The following is a 14,324-nucleotide window of genomic DNA, read 5'->3' as shown; positions in this document are numbered from 1 at the left end:
TAACAATCCTTGCAGACGTTACAGTGATAAAATGAGGGGTCTGATCAAAACCAGAATAAAAAAATGTTTTGTTCATTTCACTAATGAAAATGTATGGTAATTTTTATTCTGTACATATATTGTTACAATGAATATCTTCTTACTTATATGTTTTTATTTTCTCCTAATTAGGGAACATTTGATATAGATCTTTCTGTAAATCCAAATGTTTTTTATTTCCATTAATATATAGATTTTTTTCACATCTGGATTGCTGAGTTTCCTTTTCCTAAGCTCAGTTGAGATATTTATGATTGTATCTATACTCTATAACTATTAATCACCATGAATCTAGACTAGTCACATGTCTAAACTTGTGTGAAAATGTGCGTGTTAGTTATGGAAATGTTCTTAGTTTGCTTGTTTTTTGTCAGCAATTGAGCAACAATTGTTTTTAATGAGAACTTAGAAATAATAGAAAATTAACTGGGTTACATTATCTTTAATAGCAATAAATACATAATCAAATAAATACATCCAACTCGTTGCTGTATCACAAAAATGAAATTTAAAAATGAAATGAAAATAGGCCTTTTATGCATCAGAAGTACATTTATGTGGTTTTAATATTTAAATATTTACAATGTAAGTTTTCAAATAAACACATTTTTCTGCCACTATTTCGTGATCTCGGAGGCTGTTATTTTCTGAAGAACAAAACCAGCTTTTGGAATCAGTCCCTATTCAAACTTTTGAACTCAGAAAAAAACTGTGGATTAGCTAGCTAAGAAGAAAGACAGGATCATGTTCTTCTAAAATCTTCAAAATCCAAATAAACAAAAATTTGGTCTAGCAGGAAATGTTGTCCTTTTCTATTTTAAATAATAAACTGCACCTTTTTATGATTTTTTTCTACAATAGGTTAACCACTTGCTTGTTTCATTAATAAATATTGCATGTTATTTAAAAACAAGAATTGTTTGAAAACAGGTTGCTATTTTTGCCTTTTATGCTTACAGATTTTATCCCTCAAGGCAAAATGATAGAACACCATAGTTAAAGCAGTGGTTCCCAAACTTTTTCTACTGGGCCCCCCCAGTGGTTTCCAAACTATTTCTGGGCCCCTAAAATAGCTGTCTGGTTGAACGATGTGTGTGAGGAAGGTGGATTCTTAGAGACTCCCCATTATACTCAGCCCCGGCTCCAGACGAACAGAGGGGTAGGAGGAGAATCACCTTTATGGGGGGCAAAATGAATCTTAGCTGAACACAGACAACAACACCAGTAGCCTACAGGCTACTTGTTAACAAGCTTAAGGTGCTGTATTGACATTAGCTAGTCATCTTTTAGCTAACTTTACCTGCATCCAACAGCTTTACTCAGCAGTCTGTTAGTTTGGGGGAAAAACTGTGAAAAGTTCTTTGTGTTTTGCTGGTTTGCTGCCGTGATTCTAACACACCTGAGCAGCTCTGCCCAGCAGCAGCAGGTCTCCTTCACTGCCGCACAGGTGTAAACCCAGCAAGAGCGTCTAGCGCTCATGTTGCGTTTAAAGGCAGCTCGGAAAAACAGGTTACCACATGTTAACAACGGATTAAACAGTTTTAACTGCTAATAAAAGTGACAGAGGACACAGATATGGGCAGTGCGGAAGCCCCTACTGTATCAAATTGACAGAAGAATAACAGAGTTGGCTATTCTAAGGTAAAAACCCAGCGCATACAGGTTCATGTTTTTTTTGTTTTTTTTGTTTAGTTTTTTATCCATACCTCTTCCTGCGCCCCCCCTCCCCCTTCCGCCCTTCAATGGCATGGTGCCCCCCCTAGGGGGCGCGCCCCACAGTTTGGGAACCTCTGGTTTAAAGAAAACAACCTGAAAGCATTTTTTGCCCTTGGTTTTGGCTTTGGCTTAAAACTCACTTGCCTTGATTTCAATTCAACAAACCCACCAGACTGTGCTCATTACTTCTCAATCTGTTACTGTTGCAGAACATCTAAATAATTCATGCATAGCTGAATCCACTCACTAAGTAGCTTTTCAACCTGAAAATGTGCTACTGTTGACACACATATCCAAGAGTGCTAACCCATGTCTGTCATTTTTTTCTGAATTCAAATAATCCATTAATTTAAATGGATAACTGATGTGAATAAGAGTGAACAGAGTGTCCTCAAGCTATTTCTTTTCCATGGACATAATGGCCTCATATACTAATAAATTACTAGCTTTCTATAGATTTAAGCACAGCCACATAACCTAAATACACTACCCAAGAACATCACTCAAGTCCTGCAGCATGAATCTCCTGCCATAAATCATGACTCTTCCCCTTTAAATCAGTGTAAACAAAATAAAAGGGTTCCTTTTATGACATCTACCTTTACCTTACCTTTTTTCTTTTTTAAAAAACTGATGTAAACAACTTCATAATAAATGTTAAATGTTTACAGAAACATTTAAACTATCTGTGCCATTACACAGGGGATCTGAAAAGGCCTCTGACTGAACACACCATTACAGACTCATTGAAATTGATACTATGGATTAAAAACGGGTTACTATCTTGATGCATGGGAACATCTCTTCTTCAGTTTAGGAAGCTTATTTTTCCAATCATCTACATTACAGAAAAGATGCACAAGTCTGGACTGTCGCTTCTTGTAGATAGCTTCACTGCTGCATCTCCAGTCCAGTATGTTGTCCATGTAATAACAATTTACAGTCATCTCCTTTGTTTTGGTCAGATTCAGGATAAGATGGTCGCGCCACAAAGCAATCAGCTCTCTGGGCTCAGCTTCTGAGCTGGGCCCTGGAATGGTATTTGTTTGCGGGTTTATGTGTTTGTGTGCCGGTTTGGGGTAACTTAGTGGGAAAATTCATGATGCAGTTCATGGGTGCTGGGAGTTTATTGAGAGACTGGGACTGTTTCATTCTGGGGAAGTTCTGATTGGCTGGATTGTTTGGACTTTTTTTTTTCTTTTTTGGAAATATCTCTGGATGGATTCTGGAGTTGTGACCGTGGGTCGGGGTTTCCCCTTCTACTGGATTATCTCTGGCCCAATATGAATCTACCTGCTTACCTTTCCCAATCACTTTTCATATATTTAATTTATTTTATTTTATTTTACTTTATTTAAAACATGTTTTTAAAAACAAAGAAAACAAGTAGCCAGTAGGACGTTTTTTTGTTTTTGATTTTTCTGAGCTGCAGAAGCATCTCCTGGATTAATTGAATCCTGCTAATCCACTTCCTTTGCTTTTGCAGAGCCGTTTCAAATCTTTTTTTCTGATTATACAGTCATGAAGCTTCACAGAGGCAGAGATAATGATCTTGCAAACAGATTTTATAAATTGCAGATACTTCGGCTGGGTCCTTATCACTGCTTCAAGAGTGAGATCTAGAACCTCATGTTCCTCATCATGATTGACAGATGATGTGCTTTGAATTTCTTCCTCCTCTCTCTCTTCTTTCCTTTTCCTCTGTCTTTGAAGTCTCCCATTTTAGCTCATTGGGGATTAGGTAACTTTTTGTAATCCATTCATCAGCTGCCGGATGTAAATAAAAATAAACATCAAGCTGCATAGCATTCAAATCCAAAATGAAAAATCTTTTTTAAAATTAATCATTTCCAGCAGAAAAATATTGCCGTATTGAAAAAAAGGATTACACTGTTTGGAATAAAACATCCACTGTATCACTCTGCCACATTGTGGGGCATGATTGTAAACTAATGTTAGAAAATGACAAAAACAATGATGTGCAAGTTTTTTACTGTGTGCATACAAAAAGCATACACAGGATAATTTCAATACAAAGAATTAAATGTTTGACTTTTGAAAGTCAAGAAGGATCGACAGTCACATGGGTCTGGGCAATCATATATTATAAAATAACAAAGAAAAGCTTAAACATGAATGTGTAAATTGGAAACAACAAAGATCAGTAGCTACAGGATGTTGATAAAGCATGTTGTAAGGCAGTCCATCAAAACATGTATTTTTTACAGATTCAACCAGTTGATATAATTTGCTAAAGGCTGTTCGTTTCAATTAATATTTCAGGTAATTAGAACTTTGTTTTGATCACAACAAACACAAAGTGTAAGCCATGAACTTGGCCTCCCAATGGACCAATTTACTAGAACAAATGAGGTATTTCACAATTACTTTTTGAGACTAAACTCATGGGTTGGGCTTTAAAAATATTGGTACACACAGTCACATTCGCAGATATCTTCCTGCTGCCGACACTGAAAGAAGCCTCCAAAAGAGTTGCAGCGAACAACATGGGAGGAACATTAGGTAAAGCAATTTAAAACTAATTTAGAACATGCAGAATTTATGGTTTTCATTTTAATTTTGCTTGTATTTCTGACAAACCTTGTCTTTTCTGCTTTCAGATTAAAGATTTTCTTACTGAGGCTCCATCTTCCAGCAAACGCTGTGGGAATCAGTGATGTCTTCCTCTAGGACTGTTTCTAACACTTCTGTCATCATTCACCCTCCAGGTTTCTACATTGTTGGATTTGAGTCATTTCCCTTCATATCTGTGTATTTCATCTTCCTGGCATTTGTTTATGTGTTTTCAGTCATGTTTAACTGTTTGCTAACACCTGCACCATTCCTGGCATGATAAAGATTTTTCTCATCAAAGACAATTTTATTCCGTTTAACCTGTGTCTTGTTCAGATGTTTGTATATTATGCATTTGCAGCTCTGGAGTCTTATGCACTCACTATACTGGCCTATGACAGGCTGATTGCTATATGTTTCCCCTTCAGGCAGAACTCAATCAACACAGTGCGCAGCATGTGCTGGATTATTTTTGCTTCTTGGTGTTTTACTGTGGGAATTGCAACATTTGCAATAAGCTCAATGACACGACTGTCTTTTTGCAACTCTGTCAGGGTGTTCAGTTATTTTTGTGACTATGCACCTGTGTTTCGACTTGCCTGCAACGATTATTCACTGCAGTGGTCGGCATCTTCATCCCTCTCTGTTCTGACCCTGGGAGGACCTTTCATTTTCATCCTGCTCTCCTATGTGAGCATCCTGGTGACTGTGTTCAAGATGAAATCTGTGGACCGACGAGTGAAAACTTTGGCCACATGTGTTGAACATATTATTGTTGTTGCTATATTTTATATTCCCCTCCTTGTTATTTTCAGCATTGGGTTTTTTTCAAGGGTAGTGGACCCAGAGAAGAGAGTTCTGAGTCTGTCGCTGGCATCTTGCATGCCTCCTTGCATTAATCCTATTGTTTATTCTCTGAAAACCAAAGAGATTAAAATCAGAACACTAGTTTTGTTTAGAAAAACCAAAGTTAATACAAAATTCTAATAACAATCCTTGCAGACGTTACAGTGATGAAATGAGGGGTCTGATCAAAACCAGAATAAAAAAATGTTTTGTTCATTTCACTAATGAAAATGTATGGTAAATTTTTATTCTGTACATATATTGTTACAATTAATATCTTCTTACTTATATGTTTTTATTTTCTCCTAATTAGGGAACATTTGATATAGATCTTTCTGTAAATCCAAATGTTTTTTATTTCCATTAATGTATAGATTTTTTTCACATCTGGATTGCTGAGTTTCCTTTTCCTAAGCTCAGTTGAGATATTTATGATTGTATCTATACTCTATAACTATTAATCACCATGAATCTAGACTAGTCACATGTCTAAACTTGTGTGAAAATGTGCGTGTTAGTTATGAAAATTTTCTTAGTTTGCTTGTTTTTTGTCAGCAATTGGGCAACAATTGCTTTTTAATGAGAACTTAGAAATAATAGAAAATTAACTGGGTTACATTATCTTTAATAGCAATAAATACATAATCAAATAAATACATCCAACTCGTTGCTGTATCACAAAAATGAAATTTAAAAATGAAATGAAAATTGGCCTTTTATGCATCAGAAGTACATTTATGTAGTTTTAATATTTACATATTTACAATGTAAGTTTTCAAATAAATACATTTGTCTGCCACTATTTCGTGACCTCTGAGGCTGTTATTTTCTGAAGAACCAAACCAGCTTTTGGAATCAGTCCCTATTCAAACTTTTGAACTCTGAAAAAAACAGTGGATTAGCTAGCTAGAATATTAACAAAGAATTGTGTATTGTTTTTTTGAAGCAGAAAAATAGTCAACAACTGCACATATTTCTTAAAATATACTAAATAAAATGTATCATAATATTTTGATGCTTAAGTAAATTAATCTTTCAGCTCATTATTTTCAGTCTGCTTTTATTTTGTTAGCAAAACAGCTTAAAACTATATTTCAGAAACTCCACAACCACCTGAAAATGACGCACAAGTGAAAACAAACCGGGTCACTATCTTGATGCATGGGGACATCAGTAAAAATGGTTGCAGCATTAAATGTACGGTACTCCAAAAATCAATCATCACAGTATAATGAAAACCTGACCTCTAGTGGTAAAATGGTCTTAGTACATGTCATATCTCAGGCTCCCGCTTTAGAAGAAAAAACATTGACATTGCCTATCATCCTGTTTTGTTCCTTCATGACATTAAAATGCATTTTAAATAAGTTTTTGTGTACAAAATGAAAGGTTGTCCAATGTACGGCACATTCGGCCCTCTGAGTGATTTCAAGTGACCACAATTAAAATCTGTCCCGCCTACTAATGATATCCAAATTGACACCTTTAATTTTAATTTTAGCATTTGGCACAGCCATTTATCAAACATGGGCATATATAGAAAGCTCTTCAGAAGAAAGACAGGATCATGTTCTTGTAAAATCTTCAAAATCCAAATAAACAAAAATTTGGTCTAGCAGGAAATGTTGTCCTTTTCTATTTTAAATAATAAACTGCACCTTTTTATGATTTTTTTCTACAATAGGTTAACCACTTGCTTGTTTCATTAATAAATATTGCATGTTATTTAAAAACAAGAACTGTTTGAAAACAGGTTGCTATTTTTGCCTTTTATGCTTAAGAGTTTTTATCCCTCAAGGCAAAATGATAGAACACCATAGTTAAAGCAGTGGTTCCCAAACTTTTTCTCCTGGGCCCCCCCAGTGGTTTCCAAACTATTTCTGGGCCCCTAAAATAGCTGTCTGGTTGAACGATGTGTGTGAGGAAGGTGGATTCTTAGAGACTCCCCATTATACTCAGCCCCGGCTCCAGACGAACAGAGGGGTAGGAGGAGAATCACCTTTATGGGGGGCAAAATGAATCTTAGCTGAACATAGACAACAACACCAGTAGCCTACAGGCTACTTGTTAACAAGCTTAAGGTGCTGTATTGACATTAGCTAGTCATCTTTTAGCTAACATTACCTGCATCCAACAGCTTTACTCAGCAGTCTGTTAGTTTGGGGGGAAAACTGTGAAAAGTTCTTTGTGTTTTGCTGGTTTGCTGCCGTGATTCTAACACACCTGAGCAGCTCTGCCCAGCAGCAGCAGGTCTCCTTCACTGCCGCACAGGTGTAAACCCAGCAAGAGCGTCTAGCGCTCATGTTGCGTTTAAAGGCAGCTCGGAAAAACAGGTTACGACATGTTAACAACGGATTAAACAGTTTTAATTGCTGATAAAAGAGACAGAGGACACAGATATGGGCAGTGCGAAAGCCCCTACTGTATCAAATTGACAGAAGAATAACAGAGTTGGCTATTCTAAGGTAAAAACCCAGCGCATACGAGTTCATGTTTTTTTTTTTTTTTTCATCCATACCTCTTCCTGCGCCCCCCTCCCCCTCCCCCTCTTCAATGGCACGGCGCCATTGAAGTGGGGGGGCGGGGAGCGGTTTAGGGTAACTTAGTGGGAAAATTCATGTTGCAGTTCATGGGGGCTGACAGTTTATTGAGAGGCTGGGACTGTTTCATTCTGGGGAAGTTCTGATTGGCTGGATTGTTTGGACTTTTTTTTTTCTTTTTTAGAAATATCTCTGGATGGATTCTGGAGTTGTGACCGTGGGTCGGGGTTTCCCCTTCTACCGGATTATCTCAGGCCCAATATGAATCTACCTGCTTACCTTTCCCAATCACTTTTCATATATTTATTTTATTTTATTTTATTTTACTTTATTTAAAACATGTTTTTAAAAACAAAGAAAACAAGTAGCCAGTAGGACGTTTTTTTGTTTTTGTTTTTTCTGAGCTGCAGCAGCATCTCCTGGATTAATTGAATCCTGCTAATCCACTTCCTTTGCTTTTGCAGATCCGTTTCAAATCTTTTTTCTGATTATACAGTCATGAAGCTTCACAGAGGCAGAGATAATGATCTTGCAAACAGACCTTATAAATTGCAGATACTTCGGCTGGGTCCTTATCACTGCTTCAAGAGTGAGATCTAGAACCTCATGTTCCTCATCATGATTGACAGATGATGTGCTTTGAATTTCTTCCTCCTCTCTCTCTTCTTTCCTTTTCCTCTGTCTTTGAAGTCTCCCGTTTTAGCTCATTGGGGATTTGGGATTACGTAACCTTTTGTAATCCATTCATCAGCTGCCGGATGTAAATAAAAATAAACATCAAGCTGCATAGCATTCAAATCCAAAATGAAAAATCTTTTTTAAAATTAATCATTTCCAGCAGAAAAATATTGCCGTATTGAAAAAAAGGATTACACTGTTTGGAATAAAACATCCACTGTATCACTCTGCCACATTGTGGGGCATGATTGTAAACTAATGTTAGAAAATGACAAAAACAATGATGTGCAAGTTTTTTACTGTGTGCATACAAGGAATAATTTCAATACAAAGAATTAAATGTTTGACTTTTGAAAGTCAAGAAGGATCGACAGTCACATGGGTCTGGGCAATCATATATTATAAAATAACAAAGAAAAGCTTAAACATGAATGTGTAAATTGGAAACAACAAAGATCAGTAGCTACAGGATGTTGATAAAGCATGTTGTAAGGCAGTCCATCAAAACATGTATTTTTTACAGATTCAACCAGTTGATATAATTTGCTAAAGGCTGTTCGTTATAATTAATATTTCAGGTAATTAGAACTTTGTTTTGATCATAACAAACACAAAGTGTAAGCCATGAACTTGGCCTCTCAATGGACCAATTTACTAGAACAAATGAGATATTTCACAATTACTTTTTGAGACTAAACTCATGGGATGGGCTTTAAAAATATTGGTACACACAGTCACATTCGCAGATATCTTCCTGCTGCCGACACTGAAAGAAGCCTCCAAAAGAGTTGCAGCGAACAACATGGGAGGAACATTAGGTAAAGCAATTTAAAACTAATTTAGAACATGCAGAATCTATGGTTTTCATTTTAATTTTGTTTGTATTTCTAACAAACCTTGTCTTTTCTGCTTTCAGATTAAAGATTTTCTTACTGAGGCTCCATCTTCCAGCAAACGCTGTGGGAATCAGTGATGTCTTCCTCTAGGACTGTTTCTAACACTTCTGTCATCATTCACCCTCCAGGTTTCTACATTGTTGGATTTGAGTCATTTCCCTTCATATCTGTGTATTTCATCTTCCTGGCATTTGTTTATGTGTTTTCAGTCATGTTTAACTGTTTGCTGATTTATACAATTGCTGTGAGTCACAGTTTGCACACTCCAAAATTCTTGGCCATCACCAACCTGGCAGTGATAGATTTAGTGCTTAACTCCTGCACCATTCCTGGCATGATAAAGATTTTTCTCATGAAAGACAATTTTATTCCGTTTAACCTGTGTTTTGTTCAGATGTTTGTATATTATGCATTTGCAGCTCTGGAGTCTTATGCACTCACTATACTGGCCTATGACAGGCTGATTGCTATATGTTTCCCCTTCAGGCAGAACTCAATCAACACAGTGCGCAGCATGTGCTGGATTATCAGCGCTACCTGGTGTTTTATTGTGGTAATGATTACATTCACTACAAGCTCAATGACACGACTGTCTTTTTGCAACTCTGTCAGGGTGTTCAGTTATTTTTGTGACTATGCACCTGTGTTTCGACTTGCCTGCAACGATTATTCACTGCAGTGGTCGGCATCTTCATCCCTCTCTGTTCTGACCCTGGGAGGACCTTTCATTTTCATCCTGCTCTCCTATGTGAGCATCCTGGTGACTGTGTTCAAGATGAAATCTGTGGACCGACGAGTGAAAACTTTGGCCACATGTGTTGAACATATTATTGTTGTTGCTATATTTTATATTCCTCTTCTTGTTATTTTCAGCATTGGGTTTTTTTCAAGGGTAGTGGACCCAGAGAAGAGAGTTCTGAGTCTGTCGCTGGCATCTTGCATGCCTCCTTGCATTAATCCTATTGTTTATTCTCTGAAAACCAAAGAGATCAAAATCAGGACACTTGCTTTGTTTAGAAAAACCAAAGTTAACTCAAAAGCATAATTAAAGTCCAATCCTTTTTTACATTATGACTAAGTAATAACCTCTGAGCTGTGGTTAAAAATGAACAAGGATGTGCAAATAGTAACTGCTGGCAAGATAAATATACATTTCTGTGAAATTTGGTCAACTCTTTGAATATCAGCACAATTTTGTATCAATGTGTCTTGTGAACATATTAAGGAAAAAATGTTGATTAATGCAATTCAGTCTCTATTTTTATGTTTTATAAATAGCACCTGCTTGTCCTTTTAGCCAAACAAGTGTACCACTACTTAGAAAGAATAAATAAAGTCTGATCCATGTTTCAATGTATAATTTTGTCTTGTGAATACTTTATGGCAGATAAAAACTACACAAGGTGTTCCACCTTCTCTTGTTTGCTATTGTGAAATTGTATTTCTGCATAACTCATTTTGTTTATTTATGTGAATATTTTGTTGGATTATTTGAACAGTGTGTTCAGTCTACTGGTTTATATTTCTGCAGAATGGAACGGAAAGAGAACGGCAAAATGTTCAAAGCCTGACCTCTAGTGGTTTAATGGATATATTACAGACTTGGAAACGTCTAAACCTGACAATGTCACTAAACGGGTCGGTTGTACAGTTACATTTACTTGAGTAATTTTTTTGAAAATAAAAGAAAGAAAAAGTTCTTCCTTGAGAAGTTTTCCTGCTCCACATTTTTTAAGGCTTTGCTTGAGTGATATTATTTTAAAGTAACACTTTTCGTACTTGAGTACAATTTCTGGCTAGCCACCTCCAGTTATTTTACTGAATGAAGAACAGACATTTTTTAACACGACACACTGTTTATGTAAAAGTGAGATTTATTTATGTATTCATTGTTTTAATGTTGTTTTCTATCTGCTGGGTAAACGCTACCAATCGGAGGTCTAGTTAATACTTAATATGTTTATAATGGTGGCACTTTGCGCTCTAACACATGAACAATCTACTGCTATTGGCTTTAAAAGTTTAATAGTGAGGAATTTGTGAATTTACTGTTTTAATTTATTTTGTATCTGAACAAAATTATTTGTATTTGCAGAGAAAACCTGTCACATTTAATATCTTTATCTTCTCATATAGAAATGAAGATTTGACTAGTGATGTGACCAACTCTTTTTTGGTATGTTAAACTTTTCTTTTTGTTATTTAATGCTTTTTAACACTATGTTAAACACCATGAAACCAGGATAAACCAGAGGGGAAAATACTTCAAGATTCAAATTTCCATATCATATCATAATATTTCATATGTTTAAACCACTAAATGACGATTAGTGACGTGAATTTTTCTTTTAAGTGCAGTACTTAGTCTGGAACACTAGATGTCCTCAGTTACTAGTTTTGTTCTCATGTATTTGCGCCACCTAGCTTCCTGCAATCAATTTCGTTACGTGAACTCTCTGCTTTTATGCCAATATTAATGATTTTTTTTTCTTATTGTGATGATGTGGGAGCGGTGTTTTCCAATGGCATCATGTCTCTCAACACCCACCCATGAAACTAGAGGCTGATACAAAATAGTGTGACAGGGTCTGATGTTGGGAGAAAAGCCAGTTTAAACCAGGTGTTTTATGTAGGTGTGGAGAGTTCTCATTGTGTCTAATGATCATGACATTGGTACTGTAATGGTTTATAATATGAGGTGGCTGAAAGCTCGTTACTCTTACACGGATGTTAAACACTACTGAAAAAATAATTATTATTGTATTGTACAAACAGAGCACAATTTAATTAAACCCAGGGAAGTTATTAGTATTTCTGGCATTATGAGATACTACTTTAAATGAATGTTCAGAATCAATTCAGTTTCATAATCTAAAAATCCATTTCAAGGATGAATTCCTCACCTATGTAGGAAGCTATTTCTACTCTATTGGTTAATGGTCTGTATTTGTTTAGCACTTTATTTAGTGCAGAGGACTCCAAAGTGTTTACACTGCATTCAGTCATTCATACACACTGATAGTGGTGGTAAGCTACACTGTAGCCAGTTGCCCTGCGGAAGACTGGCAAAAGCGAGGCAGCCACCAATCAGTACTCAGAATATTAAACACTTCAGTTAAAATGGTAACAATAATGAGCATTAATCACTAACAAAATAAAGTGTGAAATGTAGTATCGTTTAAAAAAAGTAGACCGCATAAAATTTTCATTTTTTCTTACCAGAATATGTTCATATTTCATTTTATAATGTCTTCTAAAAAAGCATAAAACTAACTCAATTTTACTTATGTGAAGTGTGATTTCTGCAGTAGGTACATGAAAATGGGACGCTCTTTAACTTAAAAAGACAAGCAAAGTTTATGATGAGAATTTGCAACTTTATTTTTCATAATTCAGCCTTGAACACTAGATGTCCACAGTTACATGTTTCTATCACCATTCTGCATTTTACCTACATGCTTTCTGCAATGAACCTTTCCACACTGACTCGTCTCAGTATAATCTGGTACATTCTGGGCAGATCAACGAAGGACAACATTCACAAACAACCAACTGTAAATATATCTACTAATCACTTCAATTTAGAATCTAAGGTATATCTAAAGTCATCACTATGCTATATATAAACACCACTGGACGTAAAATGTCTTGTATTAAAAAAAAAAAAAACATGCATCTGAAATAAATCATATTAACAAAAACACATGTGCATCCCTAAGATAACTTTTTTACACATACAACCATATTATCAGCATTAAAATATCAACACAGCAAAACAACATGATGTAATATTAATTTTTTAGTCATGCCTTAAAGCACTAAGAAGTCCGAGTTTGCAATTGTGAGACGAGTCTGTTTATTTTTCTTCTTTTGTAAACCCTCTTAAAAGCACTTCTCACTTCTTCTGTCTTTAAAGCATATATGATCGGATTTAGCAGAGAGGGAACTGTGTGGGATAAACTAGAATTTAATATCCTCATATTAGGGTCAATGCCGTTAGTTTTCACTGTTATATTTGTGCCCAGATATGGTATAAAGAAAAGGGCCACGAGAATCAAATGAGAAGTACAAGTTCTCATTGCTTTAAGTCGTTCTTCTCTGGATGCAGTTCTGCTTAGTGCTACAGAAATGCAGATGTAGGTGGCTCCGATCAGTATGAGAGGAACACAAATGACTACAGCAAAAGTGAAATTAGCCACTATGTAGTTTATGTATTTATTATTACATGCCAAACTATATGTTGGTCCATGATCACAGAAAAAACTTTGTATTACCACAGATGCACAAAAGGACAGGCGCTCAAGAAGTCCGACCAAGGCTCCAATGACCAGGACCAGAGATGTCCATGAACACAGCAGAATTGTAACTATTGATTTCCTTGTTACAATAATGTTATATCTCAGTGGAAAGCAAATTGCTACAAATCTGTCATAGGCCATTATGACTAGAGTCCATGACTGCATACTTCCAAAGAATAAAACAAAGAACATGTAAGTTAAGCAGGCCTCATAAACAATGTACCGCCTGTTAAACAAAAACGTGTCCAAGAGCTTTGGGATGAGCGCAGTGCTCCCACACAAATCTGTCAGAGCCAGGTTGAACACTATTATGTATCTGGGAGTGTGGAGAGACTTCACCAGGTAAATAACAGAGAGGAGGAAACCATTGCTAAGCACAGTCATGATGTACACAAAGCACAAGAAGACATAGTAATACTTAACATGAGGGATGTTGTAAAACCCACCGAGATAAAAATGTAGAGGACGAACAAACGTGGAGTTAAACGTGACAGTATTTTCACCCTCTCTGTTCATATTTATAACAGGATAAAGACAACTCACAAAAAACTAAAGTGACAGAGATTGTTGAAAGCACTTCTAGTTTTCTTAACACAGTAGAGAATCAGAAGTGTGTGCAGCTCTCTGAGCTGTTCCATGCTATTTTTTCACCTATATAGTTCATCATTACCTCAAGCTCTCAGGTGTCGCTCAATGAACGTCCGTCATTAACAACATGACGCAACGCAACATTTCTA

General features: G+C 36.1%; 2 protein-coding genes and 1 pseudogene across 2 annotated transcripts; 2 read left to right on the top strand and 1 right to left on the bottom strand.

The window, feature by feature from the left end:
- The first annotated feature begins 4,342 nt into the window (after window positions 1-4,342).
- LOC148155453 (olfactory receptor 1M1-like) lies at window positions 4,343-5,316 on the top strand (annotated as a pseudogene).
- Window positions 5,317-9,357: 4,041 nt separating this feature from the next.
- LOC148155452 (olfactory receptor 52K1-like) lies at window positions 9,358-10,334 on the top strand. The gene has a single exon (XM_088012484.1). It carries the CDS (start codon window positions 9,366-9,368, stop codon window positions 10,332-10,334), a length of 969 nt encoding a protein of 322 aa, XP_087868610.1. The 5' UTR covers window positions 9,358-9,365.
- Window positions 10,335-12,728: 2,394 nt separating this feature from the next.
- LOC106912833 (olfactory receptor 1E16-like) lies at window positions 12,729-14,103 on the bottom strand. Its single transcript, XM_014979611.2, has one exon. The coding sequence runs from the start codon at window positions 14,101-14,103 to the stop codon at window positions 13,108-13,110; it is 996 nt and encodes a 331-aa protein (XP_014835097.2). The 3' UTR covers window positions 12,729-13,107.
- Between the last annotated feature and the right edge of the window lie 221 nt (window positions 14,104-14,324).

The sequence above is a fragment of the Poecilia mexicana genome, unplaced genomic scaffold, assembly GCF_051168715.1.
Source record: "Poecilia mexicana isolate PSO_F unplaced genomic scaffold, ASM5116871v1 scaffold_14, whole genome shotgun sequence".
Taxonomy (NCBI): domain Eukaryota; kingdom Metazoa; phylum Chordata; class Actinopteri; order Cyprinodontiformes; family Poeciliidae; genus Poecilia; species Poecilia mexicana.
The sequence above is the reverse complement of the archived record's forward strand: the minus strand, read 5'-3'. Positions and strand labels throughout refer to the sequence as shown.

Bases quoted from the DNA above. Each gene is read 5' to 3' on its own strand.
- LOC148155452 (XM_088012484.1), top strand. From the start codon at position 9,366: ATGTCTTCCTCTAGGACTGTTTCTAACACTTCTGTCATCATTCACCCT.
- LOC106912833 (XM_014979611.2), bottom strand. From the start codon at position 14,103: ATGAACAGAGAGGGTGAAAATACTGTCACGTTTAACTCCACGTTTGTT.